This window comes from Phoca vitulina, unplaced genomic scaffold (genome assembly GCF_004348235.1).
Source record: "Phoca vitulina isolate PV1807 unplaced genomic scaffold, GSC_HSeal_1.0 scaffold48, whole genome shotgun sequence".
Lineage (NCBI taxonomy): Eukaryota > Metazoa > Chordata > Mammalia > Carnivora > Phocidae > Phoca > Phoca vitulina.
Genome location: NW_022589751.1, coordinates 8,556,429 through 8,577,460, shown reverse-complemented (window position 1 = coordinate 8,577,460; position 21,032 = coordinate 8,556,429). Strand labels below are relative to the sequence as shown.

Here is a 21,032-nt window from a genome sequence, read left to right as displayed (position 1 = left end):
GTAGGAGGCTGACTTCCTTTACTGGTTTCAGTCCACTCCTCTCATGTAGGATCTGAATTCAGTTTCTAGTGACTCTCAGGCAGACCTCCTGCCCAATGACTTGGCAACAGACCAAGAATGTACTTCTCAGATGCCCCTGCAGCTGGACCCCACACCTTGGATCAAAGCCCTTGAATATAACCATGGCCTGGATCAAACATGAGTTTATTTGTCTCGCTTGGACACAATGATCTGGACTACCTAGGGCAACGTCCTTTTACTCTCCCCCATCTACAAAGAGCTTCAGGCACATCTCGTATCTATGGATGTTCCATTTAGTACACTGACTATGAGGAATGAAAAATATTACAAAGAGCAAACATATGAGCTCATAAAGCAAAGCAGTCTGTTGAAGATTTAGTATAGGGGCAAACAGGTCTAAAAAGTTTAATAGGCCTAAAAACTTTAATAGTCACTGCTATTTTATAATTTCATTCATTCATTATGTACTCATTCATATATTCATATTTGCACTGATTTGAGTAACAATTGTCTGGAATGTGCTTGATACTGGATATATAAATATGAATAATACCTAATCCGTGCTCTTAAAGAACCATAAGAATTAATGTTCAGATGGGGAGCCTGGGTGGCTCAGTCATTAAGCGTCTGCCTTTGGCTCAGGTCATGATCCCAAGGTCCTGGGATCGAGCCCGGCATTGAGCCCCCTGGTTGGCGGAAAGCCTGCTTCTCCCTTTCCCACTCCCCCTGCTTGTGTTCCCTCTCTCACTGTCTCTCTCTCTGTCAAATAAATAAATAAAATCTTAAAAAAAAAAAAAGAATTCATGTTCAGAATGTCAATGTCATCACCTTGACGTATCAAATAAAACTTTTTTATTTTATTTATTTATTTATTTATTTATTTATTTATTTATTTATTTATTTTTAAAGATTTTATTTATTTCAGACAGAGAGAGAGAGAGAGAGCATGAGCCGGGGCAGGGGGGGCAGAGGGAGAAGCAGACTCCCCACTGAGCAGGGAGCCTGACATGGGCTCCCAATCCCAAGATCCTGGGATCATGACCTGAGATGAAGGTAGACACTTAACTGAGCCACCCTGGTACCCCTCAAATAAAACATTTTATACTTGGTATGCTCTGTTAAAAGAAAGAGAAAGATGCAATACACCCCAGTAGGTTATATAAAATAATTCCATTCAATAATATTAGCTATAATTAGCACAAAATATAATGTGTGCACTTCAATTCTCTAGGTAACAGCACTGTCACCCTTTAGTCTGGCGTTCCTAGGACTGCATCACACCATTGGTCCTCCTAGTTATATGGCATTGGCCTCACTTCCTCAGCTTTAAAATGGGAAAATCAGTATTTCTCATACCATAAGTTTGTCATAAAGGTCAAATGAGGTAATGTGTACAAAGTGTTTAACATGGTGCCTAGAAAACCCCTGTTTACATTGTATCTTCCTTTTCCAATATGCCTATGTTAGTTTTTATTTGTGTACTTTACATTAACAAGATCTTTCCATTTTTCAATATCACCTTACCACCTCAATTTGGAGTTAATATCTAAGGTCAAGAGCAAATGGCCTTGTAAAGGAGATCCTAAGAAGTAAAAGCAGTAACCAAGAAGAACAACACAACCGTAACCATAATCAAAAAGTAAGTAGGGATGCCTGGGTGTCTCAATCGGCTAAGTGTTCGACTCCTGATTTCAGCTCAGGTCATGATCTCAGGATTGTGAGATCAAGCCCTACATCAGGCTCTGCGCTCAGCACAGAGTCCGCTTGAGATTCTCTCTCTCTCCCTCTCCCTCTGTGCTCCCCACACCACCCCTCACGCATGCTCTCTCTCCTTTAAAAAAAAAAAAAAAGCAGCAAGTAAGTAGAAGTAAGCAGCCCAGAGTCCTAGAAATTAAAATTTGTGTGAAACTTATCAAAACTATTGCCTACTAGGAAAAGATGTTAGAGCACGGAAACTTTGTAGGTTAAACCTAAGCTTCAAGACACATTAATAAAGTGACAGTACTCCCACTCAAGGCTCGGGCTTTCAATGCACATCTGGACTCTGTATTAAGTTACAGACAACACACTTAAAGTGAGGTCTTGACAGCCAGGAGCTGATCCGAAGCTTTCTAAAAATGTTAGCCAATGGGAGCTTGACCAAACAGTGAAATACAGTAGGAAAGCCAAGGCCTCTTCAGTTGGGGAATGGCAGACATGGAGGAGTCATGATAATACCTTTCAAATATCTGAGGGACTATCCTATAGAAAGGGATTCAGAACTGTCCATGTCTATGGCTCAGAGGGAAGAACAGAATAGCGAATAGCAGAAGGAAGATGCAGGGAAGAAGAAATATTTCCATTAAACTTTAAAAAGAGCAAATCTTTCAAATGGAGCTGTCTAATATGTAAGACAATTGTCTCTGGGGGTTGGGGAAGGTGTATAGGAAGGTAAGAAGAGACTTTAGGATTCAACAGAGAATGCAACTTGATCAAGAAGCTGGACTGTGGATTTGGCTGATTTGTGATAACTTTTTCAGACATCCATTGTAAGAAAAATAAAACAATGATATGCTTTCTAAGACACATTAACCATAAAATGAAGATAATAATAATATCAACCTGACAGAATAGTGTAAAGATAAAAATAATTTGTGGGACAAGTCTTCTTTCAACAGGAAAGACTGAAATGAAAACAAACAAACCCAGAGGAAACAGAGAAGAAATCTTCAATTACTGTCCTCATAGAGATGAGAAAATATGGCATCTATGAGACCAAAAGTGTGTACAGTTTTGTTTAAATTAAGCATCAGAAAATAAAAACAAGTTTTTAGTATTTAAACATTTATAATAACTGAAAAAAAGAAATTAACAAATTTCTTTGAAATTTGAAAGATAAAGTTGAGAAAATATCCTAGAAGATAGAGCCAACTGTCAAAGAGTATGGCGAGAAAACATAAGAAATTAAAATTATTAATACAAGAGAGACAACATCTGACTAATATACCTTCCAGAAAGAAAGATCAGAGAAAACCATGGAAAGGAAATTATCCAAGAAACCATATGAGAAAACCTCCCAGAAATGAAGGATCTGAGTTGCCAGATGGGAGGGGCTGAGTGCCCAACACAATAGATGAAAATAAACAAACACCAAAGTACATCACCATAAATGTTTAGTACCTAAGGGATAAAGAAAAAATCCTAAATCCTTCCTAGAAAACAGAGGCTGGGTGGGAGTAACAAGTGACATACAAATAATTGGGAATAGAATAGCATCAGATCTCAAAAATCCAAAAGACACAAAAGCCTCAATATTTTTACTCCAATGCACCTTTTCTCAGGAAGTTACCAAAGGATGTGCTCCATGCAAATGAGGTAGTGAACCAAGGAAAAGGAAGAGATGTAGTACAAATGGAGAATCAACACAGGAGAAAGGTCAGGTGAAGCCCAGGAAGACAGCTATGCAGCAGACCAGGAGAGCAACCACCTTAGACAGGGATTGGACAGCAGGTACAGAAAGGAGGTTTTAAAAAAAGAACAGACAAGAAAAGAAAGACAAAACGAAAAATTATTGACTATGTAAGAAATTATATCACAGGTTTGCAAAAAAGAACTAGTAATATAGAAACATAGAAAACTAAGCAGATAAAGAAATGAGGCCTTATTAATGCCAGTAAAAACAAAAAAAAATCATATAGGAAAGAAAATCTAAGGCACAAACAATACTTACCTAGTCATGCTAAAGGAAACATTGGATATTAATTTAACCAAAACTTGTGGTATCATATACAGGGATGGTGTGGAGAAGGCACCCCTGCAGGAATATAAGAAAGCAAAGTACTCAGCTACCAAAATAAATAACAGAAAACATCTAAATTAGCAGTGTAAGCACAAATACCAGAAGAAATTCTGAATCTCTTTTCTTAAATCCTTTCTCTTCCCATCCCTTTGTTAATATTGGTGTTTCTTAGGTCCCATTCTTAATCCTCTTCTGTTTTCATTCTCGACATTTTCCCAGGAGATTTATTCATGCCCATACTTTCAGCCACTGATTCCATGCTCCAACTCCAACTCTCATTATCTCTGGATTTCAGCCAGACCTCTCCAAACTCTAGATCCAAATTTCTAGCAACCAACAGAATATGTCTGCCTTGATGTCATTAACATCTCATGTTTAGCACGTGCCAGGATGAACTTGTTATCTCTCTCTTCCCCTGCCAAATCTACTCTCCTTCCCGCCCCCTTCCCAGCCTTACTTTATAAACATTTATTAACCCAATTATTCAAATCTAAACTTTAGGATAACTCTTGATATCTCCCTTTTCTCCCAAAAAACCACCTAGCCCTCTACTTCAGACTCTACCTCAGAAATATTGTCTAAATCCAGCTCCTCCTATCCTTCCCCTGCCCCCACACCTTGCACCATCAATGCCTTAGTGCAAATCCCCATCATCTCTCACCTACTAAACTACTGCAGAAAACCAGTACTAGTCTCCCCCCATTGCTCACCAGCTTCTTGGTTCATTCCCTAGACTGCTGTCAGGGTGATCTCACAAAGCCAAGTCTTATGGCCACTGAGCATGATGGTAGCATAAGTGAAAATACATTTCACCACATTCTTGTGAAAATCTCTATTCCCTAAAGAAATGGGTCTTTTCCCCCAAATGAAATGCGAATGCATTAGAATTAAGACATGACACTAATGGGGATGTCTGGGTGGCTCAGTTGGTTAAAGCATCTGCTTTCAGCTCAGGTCATGATCCCAGGTTCCTGGGATCCAGCCCTGCATTGCGCTCCCTGCTCAGCGGGAAGCCTGTTTCTCCGTCTCCCACTCCACCCCTGCCTGTGCTCTCTCTCTCTCAAATAAATAAATAAAATCTTAAAAAAAAAAAAAAAAAAGACATGACACTAATGGCCAGGATCATCTCTTCTGAGACATGGCAGCATAACCAGGGGCAAGTAAGCAGAGGCCTTAGTTGGCCCTCCCAACACCCATTAACTTGGAAACAAAAAAATGAGCATTATGGGAGAACAGCAGGGTGTGATGGGAGAGGTGGGGCGGGGGGAGGGAATTCTTTGGGAAGCCCCAGGTGTGTTGTTTTGTCTTGCTTTGTTTTGTTTGTTTGAGTTTGCTTTTGCATCTGTGAGTTGGCAGCCATGTGTCTATCATGAATATAAAGAGACCTTAGAATTGATCTCCATAAAAATGCATTACTCAGCTCACTCTCCAGCTCAACATAAATTTGCTCTCAGTGGGGAAGGGACAAAAGCAAGAAAATGGGTCTTGAGACGGGTCCTTCCTGGATGTCTTTATGCCTCTGGACAACAATATTGGGAGAATTCTGACAACTGTAGACTATCCTCTCAAACATGACTATATGGCAACAGGACTTTTGCCTTCTTCCCTGGATCTGAGTGAGGTTATTTTGGCTAGAGGATTAAAATGTCATCCCACACATAGAAGGGGATCTAACACTTGGTGACTGCATTCTTCCAGGATCCAAAGGGAATCTGAGGGAAAGCCAAGGGTAGACCATGCATTCCAATCATCTCTAACATTGGACTAGGATGAATTTCCCCTAACACTTCTTTAAATTCTTTTTAGAATAAAGTGAAAAATACACACATTCATTTGTACACACATACAAAAGGAATCTCTTTTTTTTTAAGGGTAAGGCCTTAGGTTAAATAAATTTTGCAGTAAAATAGAAAGACTAATGAAGGAAAAGCTTGTCTCTAAAATAGATATGATGCAGGAAAGAGAAAGAAATTCTCTTTGTTTATTTTTTTAGTTGGATACAAGAGGATGTTGCTATGAGAAGAGAACAGACTAAGATAAAAGATTTCATGGTAACCAAAAATATTGCAGCTGAATGAAAGTTTATATTGGAGATAATTAAGGAAAATTGAATCAGTGATGTAGAACACAGTCTTAGGAAAATATTCTCAGAATACAAAGAAAAACAAATGAAGGGGGGAGGAGGGAAAGGTAGATGGTGTTCAGAGATTAGAGATCCAAATAATACGTCCCTGAAGGAAAAGATAAACAAAGCAGGAACACTGATCAGAGTTATGACAAGAGAAATCTTTCTTGCTCCTAAAGAGGTCTTGAATTTGGAAATCAAGAGGGTTTACCATATGCTAGGCAAAAATCTATGAAAGGAAGTCTATACTCAGTTGTCTTATTGTAAGAAGTATAAATGTCAGGAATAGAGAACAGAAAAAAGTTTGGGCTGAAAAACAGCTGTCCTCAAACTTCTTTTCAGCATCAGAACATCTCAAGACAATGGAAGAATATCTCCAATTACTTGAGGGGGATAAGATTTCTATATTTAGACAAGTTGTCACTCTCCTACCACACAGTTGCCCTTTCTAAAAAATTACTTTGGTATGCATACTAGATTGTGAAGGGAAGCAAAATTAAGAACTCAAGGATGGGATTTAAAGGCATAGTGAGAAAAAAACTATATTGAAACCAATTAAATTCATGGAGGGATGAGTATAATTATTAATATCTAAATAAAAAGGAAAAATGTATGAAATAAATGACTAATAGAGTTTTCAATACTGGAATTAATAATATTATCAGATTAAATAATTAAAATAAGAAAGGAGGACCCAGGGAAGCAAAAGCTCTTAAATTCTTATCTTTCATGACACAGTCAAAATTACTCTTGTTTTTACTTTGATATGAAGATAAACTTAAGCTCAGGAATATTTTTCTTTTAAGATAGCCACAGATAAAAATAAAAATAAGATGCCTGTTATCCACAGCTTTGTAGAAATATAGATAAAAACAAATAAAGCAGAAGTGCAGAGTCTGTATAGCAAAAAGCATAATATGAGAAAACATTAAATACCAGGGAGAATAAAACAAGAATGGCAAGTAAAATAAATGTGAACTAATATATTTAAATTCCTACATGAAAACAGACTCAACTTGGATTTTAAAAGAGGATACATGGAAAACAAAATGAAAATTCCAGCTGAGTTCTTTGCAGAAATTGACAAGCTGATCCTAAAATTCATAAGGAAATTCAAGGGACCCAAAATAGTAAAAACAATCTTGAAAAAGAAACAGAATTGAAAGACTCACACTTTCTGATTTCAAAACTTACTTCGAAGTTATAGTAATCAAGACAGTGTGGAACTGACACAGAGATAGACATACAGATCAACAGAATAAAGCTGAGAGTCCTCACATTTATATTTATAGTCAATTGATTTTCAACAAGGATGCCAAGAAAATTCACTGGGGAAAAGAACAGTCTTTCCAACAAATGGTGCTGGGACAACTGGATATTCACATGAAGTTAGGCCCCTACCTCACAGCACATACAAAAATTACTCAAAATGGATCAAAGACCTAAATGTGAGGGCTGAAACTACAAAACTGTTTGAAAAAAACATAAGTGCAAGTCTTCATGACTTTGGATTAGGCAAAGGTTTCTTCCCCAAAGAAGATACACAAATAGCCATTAAACACATGAATAGATGTTCAAATCAATAGCCATCAAGGAAATGCAAATCTAAGCCACGAGATACCACTTCACACTCAATGGGATAACTATAATCAAAGATCAATTATAAAAGGTTTAGGTAAGGATGGTTATACACTGCTGGTGGAAATGTAAAATGATGCAGCTACTTTGAGAAGCAGTCTGGCAGTTCCTCAAATGGTTAAGCATAGACACATGACCCAGCAATTCCATTTCTAGGTATATATCCAAGAGAAATTAAGAACATAGGTCCACACAAAAACTTATACATGAATGCTCAGAGCAGCATTATTCATAATGTCAAAAAGTAGAAACACCCCAAATATCTATCAACTGATGAATGGATAAAATGTAGTTTATCCACACCATGGAATATGTGATATGAAATGTTGAGAATAGACAAAACTATAGCAGAAAGTAGATTGGTGTTTGCCAAGGGCTGTGAAGAAGAAAGGGTGCATAGAGAGGAAATAGACGTGACTGCTAATGGATATAGGGTTTCTTTTTGGGGTGATAAAATGTTCTAAAATTGATTGAGGTGATGACTGCACCATTCTGTGAATATACTAAAAAAACCACTGAAAAGTAGATTTTAAATGGGTGAATTATGTAGTATATGAATTATATCTCAAAATAATAATAAGATCAACAACTATGGGCTCAAATCTCAACTTCAACACTTACTAATGGAGAGACTTTAGGTAAGTGACTTAACTACTCATTCTTCAATTTCTCATTTGTAAGATAGGGACAGTAAACAGTACCAATTTCAAACACTTATTTGAGAACTGAGTTAACATCTGTAAGAGCAGGAGGTGGCCCAATACACACTAAACCTGTAGATAAACTAACTAAAGCCACCACCACTTCCATTTATTAAAAAGTTAATGCATTAGTTTCCTATGGCTGCCATAACAAGTTACCACAAACTTGGTGGCTTAAAGCAAAATACGCATTTACTCTCTTATTACAGTTCTACAGGTCCAAAGTCTGAACTCTGTTTCACTGGGCTGAAATCAAGGTGTTGGCAGGGCTGCTCTTTCTTTTCCATCTTTTTCCAAACTACATTCCATGCATTCCTTGGCTTGTGGCCCCCTCCCCCATATTCAAAGCCAGCAGAGTAGCATCTTGCTTCAATGGTTACATTGCCTTCTATGTCAAATCTCCCACTCCCTCCCTCTTACAAGGACATTTGTGATTGCATTTAGGGCCCATCTGGATAATCCAGGATAATCTCCCCAATTCAAGATCCTTTTTTTTAAAAAAGATTTTATTTATTTATTTGATACAGAGAGAGAGAGCACAAGTAGGCAGAGCGGCAGGCAGAGGGAGAGGGAGAAGCAGGCTCCCCCCTGAGCAGGGAGCCCGATGTAGGGCTCGATCCCAGGACCCTGGGATCATGACCTGAGCCGAAGGCAGACGCTTAACAACTGAGCCACCCAGGCACCCCAAGATCCTTTTTTTAAAAAATATTTTATTTATTTATTTTTGTGAGAGAGAGAGAGTACAAGCAGGTGGAGGGGCAGAGGGAGAAGCAGACTTCCCACTGAGCAGGAAGCCTGATGCAGGATTCGATCCCAGAACCCTGGGATCATGACCTGAGCCGAAGACAGATGCTTAACAGACTGAGCCACCCAGGCGCCCCCCACCCCAGTTCAAGATCCTTAATGTAATCACATCTGCAAAGACTTTTTTTCAATATAAGATAACATACATGAATTCTAGGGATTAGGAGCTGTAATCTTTGCAGCCTACCTTAGTTACTATATTGACCAAAAAAGAAGAAAAAGAAAGTAAATCTATGAAAAAGCTCTATTTCTATGAAAGAAATCTTTCTGAGTTCACCAAAATAAAGCAATAAAAAGAAGACATTAAGCAAAAGATGGTATCAACAACGTTTTTACATAGCTTAAATTAGAAAATGTGAGTACTGCACTATTAATTTCTGTTAACTAACCCTGTTCAACCCTGTTCACTGGGAACCAGGGTGGTTCAGGTACTCCCTACCCTGCCTTTTCAGCATAAAGCCTAAAAGAATTATTTTGCTGATGACACATTGCTTCAGATGTCTTTTTGTGTATGTGTCTGAGTCTTTATCCACTTAAGCAATACTGTTTCAATTTATGGTTCAGCGATTCTGACCCCACCTCTTAAATCCTGCCAACCAGACCCAGGGCCTGGTTCCGGCCTCCTGGGGCCTGCCATCCTTAGTTGGAAGGGAAAGGCTTGGTAATTCTCACACCCATTCTGTACTTCCTAAAGTTAGGTCGCCACGCAAGGCTCAGCTGCCTCAGAAGCCATCTGAGAACTTCCTCTCACCTTCTTTCTCTTTCCCAACACTGCATTACTCCTTCTCTGCATCTACTTTACCTTCCTTCCGTATTCCCAACTTTCCATCCAGCCCCCACTTTTCTAATAAGCTACAATAAAAATGACTCACATCACATTTTTTCCCCCTTGAACTGAAAATAATGGATATAGACTATAATTTCACATAGCAGAAAATTATAGTTGGGGAGAGATTGCCATATGATTGAAATGGCTGGATAGACTTGTAAATACTCATTTTTATATCTTAAAAACAGAATATATCTTCTTTATAAGTATTCATAGATTTATAAAACTTCACTACATGCTTAAGCACAAGAAATCTCAGAGATTATAAAGCCATATTCTCTAACCATTGTGAAATAAAATGAAAGATCAATTAAAATTAATGGTTTAAACAAAAAAAAATCACTTGAAACTAAAAAAGTATATATTATCCTGCATTAAAGAGACAATAAAAACACAATATTAAACTACTTTGAAAACCAAACCACAGCACCACAGATAAAAGTATATTGGATCTATTTATAGCTATAAGTCTTTGTATAAAAGACACTAAGGGAAGATTCAGAAAAACTGCTGTGGATATGGCAGAAAAACTTGAGTATCTTTATTTGATGAAGAACTCACATAAATTAATTTGAAAACATAAAATCCAAATAAGTAATAAATGGGCAAAGGATAGAAATAGTATACAAAAGAAGCATATATTATGTGAAAAATGTTGAATTTACTGGTAATTAAAGAAATACAAATTAAAACAACATAAAAGTAGATAAGATTATTTAAAAAAAAAAAACATGGAAGCTGTCAGGAATGCTTAACAGGAACTGCTTGCAGGAGCAGGAAGGGTCTACCCTTAGGGAAAGTAACTTGGCAACATGGAAGCATGTTACACAAACTCTCTGCCTTCTTTTCTCCACCAGCTTCCTTTTTCCTCATATTCCCTAAATTTTTCAAACTAAAGGAATTCCATTAGTCCTCTCTGCACCCACTTCGTCCCTTTGCACCTGGAGTCATTCCTACCTCACTTCTATAGAGTGGAGACAATGCCCAGGCACGCTGTTCCCAGTTTCAGAGCCCTGAGTCCTACCCCAGGTCCCTGGCACTCCAAACACCCAGCAAAGGGTTCTAAAGACAGCCAAATGTTCTGCTCCGATACTTCTCAGGTTGAAGGCAAGGAATGAAAGCAGCTTAGGGAAACTTGGATCCATGGAGAAAAGGTGGGAGATGTTTAGGAACTCCAACACAGGGCCTTTTTGTGTAATAATAGTTTGTGTGCAATAAAGATTCAGACTTCTTTCTTTTATGGCAAATTGGAGGCCTCAACTTCCTGTTATAGGATATATACTGAATGAATGAATGAATGAATGAATGAGTGAATTCGATTTCCCATGATCCTGCAATGACATATAGCAGGGACCCAAAGTGGCAGCTTGGTGGGGGTGAGGTGGCACTGAGGGAGGAAGGGGTTGGTCATTGGTACCAAAATAAGCCCTGAGACTAAGGCATGCAGTGATCTTATGATACAGCTAGCTGAAGTGTGGTCTATGGAGGGCACCATTACCATCACCTGGGAGCTTGTTAGAAATGCAGGATCTCAAGCCCCACCCCAGGGCTACTGGATCAGAATGTGCATTTTAACAAGATCCCCAATGTAGCACATGTACGTTAGAGTATGAGAAATACTGCCTTAGAACACACACATACTCATTCACCAAGATAGAGCTAGTGCCTCTGCTCTTCTGTACTTCCATCAAACCATCAAGAGGTTTGATGATTCTTTACCACAGGAGCTTCCCTCAATTCCAGCCTCCCTCCAAAGACTCACAAAGAACAGACCGTATGATTTTCCCCAGGCCTCACCTTCACTCTGCACAGGCTTGAGCTCAGCACTACTGCTCAACCTCATGGCAGGTGGAATTAAATGCCAATGCTCCTAGGCACAATCACTGTTTTAAAGTGCAGAGGCAACCAATAAGACAACACAAAGAAGAAAATGCTCTTAAAATGTGGTATGGCCAAGTAAAAGTAGGACCAATCACGATCATTTGTAAAACCTCTTTATCACATGTGCCTAATGACCATGGAAGACAATCATGATTAAGGAAATCATTTAATATGCAGCTGATTACTTTGCAAAGGTTTATTTGATTACATTACAAGTAATCCCAACCTCACATTCAAGACCACACTTTGGACTTCTGCCTTCAAATCTCCAGGATGGACATGAAAATAGGTTCCCTGCTTGGAACTTAAAAAAGGTAAAAGAGCTTTTTACTCTTAAATATAGGCTGTAGTTTTGGTAAAAGAGAGAGAAAAGGTCTTTAAGCACTGCTGGGACTTGAAAGGAGATTGTTGTGCACACCAGACTACTCATCTTTCTAGGTCCAAATGAAGTTCCCATCCTTTGAGAAGTTTTCCCAGAAATCATCACTCCCTATTCTGTTTCTCATGGCATTTTATTTAGACTTCTATTACAGCTCTTAGGGAGGTAAGAGAATTTATCCATTAGGAATCCAGGCTTTGCAGCATAAATATGTGGGTCTAGATTCCCCCTCTGCTGAAGGAAAGATTCCAAATGCATTCTATGAGGCCAGTATTACCCTAATACCAAAACCAGATAAAGATACTACAAAAAAAGAGAACTACAAGCCAATATCTCTGATGAACATAGATGCAAAGTCTTCAACAAATATTAGCAAACCAAGTCCAACAACACATTTAAAAAATCATTCACCACAATCAAGCAAAATTTATTTTAGGGATGCAAGACTGGTTCAATATTTGCAAATCAATAAACATGATACATCACATTAACAAGAGAAAGGATAGAAATCATATGATCATCTCAATGGATCCAGAAAAAGCATTTGACAAAGTACAAAATCCATTCATGATTAAAACACAACAAAGTAGGTTTAGAGAAAACATACCTCAACATAACAAAGGCCATATATAAAATAAAGCACAGCTAACATCATAATGGTGGAAAACTGAAAGCTTTTCCTCTAAGATCAGGAACAAGACAAAAATGTCCACTCTTATCACTTTTATTCAACATAGTACTGGAAGTCCTGGCCACAGCAATCAGACAAGAAATAGAAATAAAAGGCATCCAAATTGGTAAAGAAGAAGAAAAACTTTCACTATTTGCAGATGACATCATACTATATATAGAAAACCCTAAAGACTCTACCAAAAAACTACTAAAATTGATGAATGAATTCAGTTTAGTTGCAGGATACAAAATTAATATACAGATATCTGTTGCATTTTTATACACTAATAATCAAATAGCTTAAAGAGAAATTAAGAAAACAATCCCATTTACAATTCCACCAAAAAGAATAAGATACCTAGGAATAAACTTAACCAAGGAGGCAAAAAAACCTGTACTCTGAAAACTATAAAATATTGATGGAAGAAATTGAAGATGACACAAACAAATGGAAAGATATCCCATACTCATGGATTGGGAGAACCAATATTGTTAAAACATCCATACTACCCAGATTTACAAATTTAATGCAGTCACCAAAAGTATTTTTCACAGAACTATAACAAACAATCCTAAAATCTGTATGAAACCATAAAAGACCCCAAATACCCAAAGCAATCTTGAAAAAGAAAAATAAAACTGAGGTATCACAATCTTAAATTTCAAGATATACTACAAAGCTGTGGTACTATAAGCAATATGCTACTGGCACAAAAATAGATACATAGATCAATAGAATAGAACAGAGAGCCCAGAAACAAACCCATACTTTTATGGTCAATTGATCTATGACCAAGGAGGCAAGAATATCCAAAGGAAAAAAGACGGTCTCTTCAACAAATGATATTGGGAAAACTGGACAGCCACATGCAAAAGAATGAAACTAGACTACTTCCTTACACCATACACAAAAATAAACCCAAAATACATTGAAGACCTACATGTGATACTTGAACCCATAAAATTCCTAAAAGAAAACACAAGCAGTAATTTCTTTGACATCGGCCTTAGAAATAGTTTTCTAGATATGTCTCCTCTGGCAAAGGAAACAAAAGCAATATTAAACTATTGATACTATACCAAAATAAAAAGCTTTTCCACACATCAAGAAAACAAAAAGACAACCTACTGAATGGGAGAAGATATTTGCAAATGACACATCTGACAAGTGGTTAATATCCAAAATATATAAAGAATTTATACATCAAAAAACCTAAATAATCCAATTAAAAAATGGACAGAGGACATGAATAGGCATTTTTTCAAAGAAGACATACAGACGGCCAATTGACACATGAAAAGATGCTCAAAATCACTCATCATCAGGAAAATGCAAATCACAACCACAATAAGATACCACCTCACACCTGTCAGATTAGCTAAAACCAAAAACATAAGAAATAATAAGTGTTGGGGATGATGTAGAGAAAAAGAAATCCTCATGCACTGTTGGTGGGAATGCAAGCTGGTACAGCCAATGTAGAAAACAGGATGGAGCTTCCTCAAAAAATAAAAACACTACCATATGACCTAATAATTCCACTACTGAATATTTACCCAAAGGAAACAAAAAAACTAATTTAAAAAGTATATGCCCCCTTAAATTTACTGTAGCATTATTTACAGAAGCCAAGATACGGAAGCAACCCAAGCATCCACTGATAGATGAATGGATAAAGAAGAGGTGGTAGGGGCACCTGGCTGGCTCAGTTGGTGAAGCATGCAACTCTTGATCTCAGAGTTGTGAGTTCAAGTCCTGCACTGGGTGTGGAGCTTACTTAAAAAAATAAAATAAATAAAGAAGAGGTGGTATATATATTCAATGGAATACTACTCAACCATAAAAAAATAATAAAGAATAAGATCTTGCTGTTTGTAACAACATAGATGGATCCAGAGGGTATAACGCTATGAAATAAGTCAGTCAGAGAAAGACAAACACCGTATGATTTCACTCATGTGGAATTTAAGAAATAAAACAAAGAAACAAAGAAAAAGAGACAAAAATAGACTCTTAAATACAAAGAACAAACTGGTAATTGCCACAGGGGTGGTGGGTGGGAGGATGGGTGAAATAGGTGAAGGGGATTAAGAATATACTTATGATGAGCACTAAGTAATGTACAGAATTGTTGAATTGTTGGGGCACCTGGGTGGCTTAGTCTGTTAAGCATCTGACTCTTGATTTTGGCTCAGGTCACAATCTCAGGGTCATGAGATTGAACCCCATGTCAGGCTCTGCACTTAGCACAGAGTCTGCTTGCCCCTCTCCCCTAAAAATGAATAAATAAAATCTTTTAAAAAAATAGAATTGTAGGGGCACCTGGGTGGCTCAGTCGTTAAGCGTCTGCCTTCAGCTCAGGTCATGATCCCAGGGTCCTGGGATCGAGCCCCGCATCGGGCTCCCTGCTCCGCGGGAGGCCTGCTTCTCCCTCTCCCACTCCCCCTGCTTGTGTTCCCTCTCTCACTGTGTCTCTCTCTGTCAAATAAAGAAATAAAATCTTTAAAAAAAAAAAAAAAATAGAATTGTTGAATCATTATATTGTACACCTGAAACTAATATAACACTATATGTTAATGACACTTGAATAAATAAAATAAATTCTCCCTCTTCCTCTACTAGCTCTGTGACATTGGCCAAGTCATTCTCTCCACAGCTATAAGAAGCAGAAACCTGTATCACAGCTTTGTTGTAAAGATTATATGAGACAATGCCTGGCACATAATAATCAATGTTAGCTGTTATTATTAGCATTTCAGAGAGTCTGGTTTCGATTAGAGTTGGTTGTATATAAATCTGTCTTCCTCACTAGACTGTGAGCAAACTGTTTATACCCCACACATCTGGCATAGGGACATAATGGTAGACACACAATATTTGTCAAATTGCTTTGAAGGTATGCCAGGAAGAGGAAAGGGAGGGTGCTGGAAACAAATTTAATGTACTTCATGATTTTACCCAGGGCCAACCTCTGCAGTGTATGTTTTTCTTCTATTACCAGAGTACATTGTCTCAGACTATAAGGTTGCTATTTAATGGGGTTGGGGAGGCACTATTTCTGGAACCAGATGTTCTGTTCAGAGATAGCAAGGTTGTACTAGGAGGCATCTGAAATCTCCAGTTTGGCCCCTGGCTGAATGGGGAGTGGGGGCTGAAGTTCTGCCAGAGCTGGACTGGCTGAACTGGGTACTCTGGCATGGGTACCACATCAGCTCTGAAGCCCATCCACGAGAAGGGATGCATCTCGTTTCTCAGTGTATTCACTTAGAGGGATGTCTTACTAGAGTGCATAAAAGAACAGTACGTACCAGTGGGAACTCTATTACATATTCATAGGTCCCCTTTTAGTTCTCATTTGTTTGTTTTCGTAGCACTAGGATTTATTAAATTGTGCCTTAGTACAGATGCTGGGAACTGCCAATGGTGCTCTTGATGTATAAAGCCCGGACACTCTGCCAATTCTTCTTGAGCAATGACACCAGGAAATTGACAGCCAAGCAGATGTTGTACACAAGCTCATCATGTGTTATCTTCACAGGCCAATGGCCACTGCCAGACACAGCACCTTCTTCATCTGGAATTTGATTGTGGACTTTACTTCATCCACTTTGGCCACCATGTTCTCATTGTGGGTCAGCAAGGAAGAGAACATGCCAGGCTTATTCAGGCCTGGGCCCAGGATTTGTGAGATCTTCTTGATCAGAAATTCTGAAGCCAAAAAGGCATCATACTTCTTAGCTAGCTTCTTGATTAATGTTTTATTTTTGTTGAGTTTCTTCAGCACCTTAATGTCCACGTGGGGAATATCCACAGCCTTGGCCTCATCACAGTGCTGCCGGTCCCCCAAAACACATATGGAGAACTTGGGCGGGGAGGAGACTTAAGCCAGACGGTGCCTGAGAAGTGTATGTCCTTCAAAGAGTCATAGCTCTTCAAGCTGAGCTGCAGCTCCACTGTCTTCAAAATCTTCCAGCACCTGCACTGCTCATACAGGGTGTCGTGGGACACTGCTGCTCATGGTGCCCTGCACCGCAATAACCAGAGAAGTCACAGGTCCCCTTTGAAACCAGCCTCCTGATTCTTGGATAAACATCAACTAAAATAACAATACTTAGTTTATTAAGTATTTGTTGCACTAGACACTGCCGATCCGAAGGTGGATAAAGAAATTATAGTCAGGGTAAGGGGGAAGCAATTCAGACGACAGGAATGTGGATGAGTGTGATGAGCAACAGTTTAGGAGTAAACAGTGAGGTGTTGTAGAAACATCCAAGACAGGAGCTAATCTAAGGCTCAAAGGGTTGGAGAAAGCTTAACGCAGGGATTAACAACCAAGATGAAGCCTGAAGGAATGATTGCAACAGCTAACATTTATTGAGCACATACACTATGCATCAGACCCTGTTCTGAGAATTTTGCATGAATCCCTCATTTAGTCCTTATAATAACCCTATGAAGTAGATATTATTATTCTCTTCATTTTACAGATGAAGAAACTGAGGCACACAGTTAGTAGATAGTGGAGCTGGGATTCACTAGGCAGCATGGCTCCAGATTGAAGGGGAAGGAGAAGGCCAGACAGGCCTTCAGGGCAGAGGCAAGTGCCATGCAACAGTCTGAGGGGGAGGAAAGGAGCAAGGTCACTTGGGGAAATGAAAGTGGCTGGGGGTGGGGTTAGAAGTTGAGATGACTGGGCTTACTCTGCAGGTTAGAAGAGAAACCAGAGGCAGGGGATTTCTGGTCTGCATGATTACTGTCACCGAACCCCTCCTAGCCAAAGTCTCTTCCTTTTGTAAAAGGGTAAAAATAACAATAGCTGAGCTCTACCGTAGAAAATGGCCGTGAGCACCAAATGAGAAAAATGAACGTGATCCGACAGCAAAGCACAAATTCCTTCTCAGACTTGAGATTTCAGTAAGTATCATTTCCCCAGTAGCTTCAAGGCTTTGAAACCCAGAATCAACCGTGTCAGAGCAGTAGCCAGAGCTTCAGGTGGAGTAACAGTGTGGCAGCATACAGAAAGAAAGGCCCACAGACCTGTGTCCAACCACCCTCGTGGGATCCCAAGGCAAGCCAGTCGCTCAGTATATCAACTCCACCACCTGGAAAATGGGAATGATAATGATAGCACTCACCTCTTAAGTCGATGCGAGGAATAAATAATATGGGTAACGTGCTTAGAACAGCTCCCGGCACAGAGTAGAGACTTAGTAAACATTAACAGCTACCACTGCTATCATTATTAAGAATCTGTTGGCTACTCATCCCATTGCTCTGCATTCTATGTGATAAAAACGTGTGGGGATATCAGAAATTGGAGATGATGAAGAAGGTTTACAACCCTACACAGCCACACTGCTGTGGAGACTCTTCCTGGCTCCCATGGGCTGGCAAGCAGCTGGCTCTCCGCGGTGGCAGAAAATGCCCAAAAGAGGTAAAAGACAGAGACTGCACACCATCTGTAAAAACCAGGCTGCTCTTACAGTTTTTAGACAAAATCTAAATATAGTCACTCAGATATGCCTTGCTTTTTCAAGATAAAACTGTTCATCCCTCCAACCCTTCACTTGCCCCCCCCCCCCCCCCCCCCCCCCCCCCCCCCGCCCACCCATACACAGTCACACAATCCAAGAAACATTCAGTCTTTTGCAGGACATACTCCGGGGTCCTGTTATGACAGCCTCTTGCCACATTAACTTCTCTATCTAACTCCTGGCCGAGAAGCCTTTGCTAATTTCACAACAGGAAAGCATGCAGGAAATTCGAGAACAAAACAAATCTCCTACACACAGAGCCCAGCATCTTCAAGCAAACTCACTGAGGTACAGACCCGAAGCAAGATGACTCTGGACTATAAATGAGGCAGCTCCTTCTTAAACTGCAAAGGGACGGAAGAAGTCATTTGCCGCTAAAACACCAGATCCGAATGCAAATTGATTATGAATATGCATGAGCCCCTCCAGCTTGCTCAAGAGCCACCCTTGACTAAAACCCCCCGGCTTTGCTTCCTAAAAAGTTTCCCAAAGTTCTTTCTCTGCCTCCTCTCAGAAGGAGAGGGTGGGAAAGTTCATTTGGGGATTTATCCCTCTTGCTCTTTCAAGTACTTGCTTTTGGTCTGGGCTTTTCGGGAGTTTTGTTTTTTGGCTTTTTTTTTTTTTCTCTTTTTTTTTTGTTTTTGTTGTTCTTAAGGATTTAGATCAAATCAATTTGCTCTTACCCTTTCTATCTTCCATAATTGGCAGCTTTTGTTTTCTTCCTCTTTGCTCTTTATTTTTTCAGCCTCTGCTTGCTGTGGTCGGTCTCAGTGAGAGAGGTACTCAAGGAACCGAGATATAACAGACCCTCGGGCTCATGGGAGGGGCTAAATTAGCCGGCCCCGTTTCGGAAGGAACCTCAAACCCTATGTCTCTTTCATTGACTCGACTCGAAAGAAGAGATTGGCTGAGTCCAGCTGCTCATTTCCCTAAAGACCACGAAGAGTTGCCCGGTTGTAATTCTTAAAGCAATGTATGTTCAAGTATGTCTCTCTCCCTCTCTCTTTGCTACAGAAATCATTTTTCTCCTTGAGATATGTATCTTGGCTGCAAGAAAAAAAAAAGGGAAAAAAAAGCTATTTATTTATTGCAGTTTTGAGACCAGATAACAAGAAGCTTGTTTCCTGATACTCACTGGAAAAACTGTGGGACTCAAGAACAGTCCTTCCCGCCCCTGAAAGCCGATTCCCTCTGGTCCTCTGATGAGCAATCCCTTTTCGAGGCTCATTTAGACCAGAAGAGCAACAGGTCCTGTCACGGATGGGCGCTGTGGCAGGAGGAGCTGCATTATTGGCGGAAAGGCAGAGGAGGCTGCTCGCTGGGAACAGCTATCCAGCTGTGCTGATGCAAGTCGTCCACCTTTCCCAAACTTTACTACCTCTGAAGTCTTAATGAACATGAATTGCCACACCCAGGCTTTGCCAAGATGACCCAAATGCAGATGAGAGGCTGACCAAAACATTTTCAAACTGTGTATATTCGATGTTATTTTGAAATTGGGACAAGACCTAATCCTCCCAGAGGAAGGTAAGTACTCACGACCCAAGGCCCCTTGGGCAGATTCTCCCTCCACGAAGCTATAACAAACCTTAGCATTTTAGATTTGGGAAGAGACACAGACATCTAGTCTAACCAAGGTTAGAGGCGAGGAAAAGTTAAGCCATCTGCTCATGTTCACAGAGAGAGAGAAAGAGAGTGCGAGCAGGGAGGACCATGGTCTCTCTTATTTGCTATCATGCTCCCCAGCACCTAATACAGTTGCTCCACTGTGTAGGCTCTCAATAAATGTTTGAATTAATGAATAAATAGCAGCAAAGCAGGGGTGTAGATATGGTTTTCTGATTCTTACTTCATGCTTTTTCTACATTGCCTCTCTAACATGAGAATTTGTGTCTAAAGCCAGTTATACCATAAGACATTTCCCTTCATATAAACCATTAAATTAGTGACCATTACAAATTGTTTTTGACTCTATATAGAAAATATATTCTCCATGATACTTTAATAAAGGCAGGGGCTGACTTTTCAGTTCGGGCATCTCTGTTAACTTGCACAGTGACCGGCACAAGTATGTGCTCAATAAATGTTTGATGTTTTAATAAATCTGAGTCTGTACAACAAAATTCTTCTTTTATCTTACTATGTGGTTCATCGTTACAGGATTTTACCTTTATACTAACAATTAATTATGCTAAATGAAAAATCCAATGGATGCCTTCTCCAGAGCCAGTTTAGATTCCATCTCTAATAAAGAGTATTGGTTTGATATTTATCTTATTGTGGTAAAATTATTTTTAAGTAAGATAATGAGATATTTGTAAATATCAACAATTTTTATAATGGGTTAAGACTGTCTTGACATCACTGTTTTGGAGAAAAATTTGAAAAACAGCATGTCCCCAAAATACCCTGTGAACTACAGAATGGAAAACAGACTGTCAATGCTAGAAGGAGAAAAGAATGATCAAGTGGAAGATCATAGCGGATGAAGGTTTAGGTGGGAGAAACAAACAACAAGCACCGAACATCTCAAGCACCCACACTGGGCACTGAGGCAATAGTTCTCTATTTCAAACAAAAATAAAATTCAAAATAATAAAATAAAATAAAATTCAAAGCAACTCCTACCATGTTCTATTCTGACATCATATTATTGACTAAAGGTTACT

General features: G+C 39.1%; 2 protein-coding genes and 1 pseudogene across 4 annotated transcripts in view; 1 reads left to right on the top strand and 2 right to left on the bottom strand.

Moving 5' to 3' along the window:
• The window catches only part of ENTPD1 (ectonucleoside triphosphate diphosphohydrolase 1), a 95,364-nt gene extending 76,193 nt beyond the window's left edge, over nt 1-19,171 (bottom strand). For both annotated transcript variants that reach the window (XM_032432245.1, XM_032432246.1), the window contains exon 1: nt 19,047-19,171. In XM_032432245.1, coding sequence (XP_032288136.1) covers nt 19,047-19,062 — 16 coding nt within the window. In that variant the 5' untranslated portion in view covers nt 19,063-19,171. The remainder of the gene's footprint in view (nt 1-19,046) is intronic.
• The window catches only part of LOC116649458 (RNA/RNP complex-1-interacting phosphatase-like), a 154,062-nt gene that overhangs the window by 131,136 nt on the left and 1,894 nt on the right, over nt 1-21,032 (top strand). Inside the window, exon 10 of one of the 2 annotated variants that reach the window (XR_004302683.1) lies at nt 19,109-19,890. Coding sequence is in view for 1 of the 2 variants with exons in the window: in XM_032432244.1 (XP_032288135.1) it covers nt 19,109-19,165 (57 nt within the window). In the remaining variant the exon portion in view is untranslated. Of the gene's footprint in view, nt 1-19,108; nt 20,074-21,032 lie in introns of those variants that run through there. The other variant, XM_032432244.1, reaches the window with a different exon arrangement.
• LOC116649605 lies at nt 15,385-17,577 on the bottom strand (annotated as a pseudogene).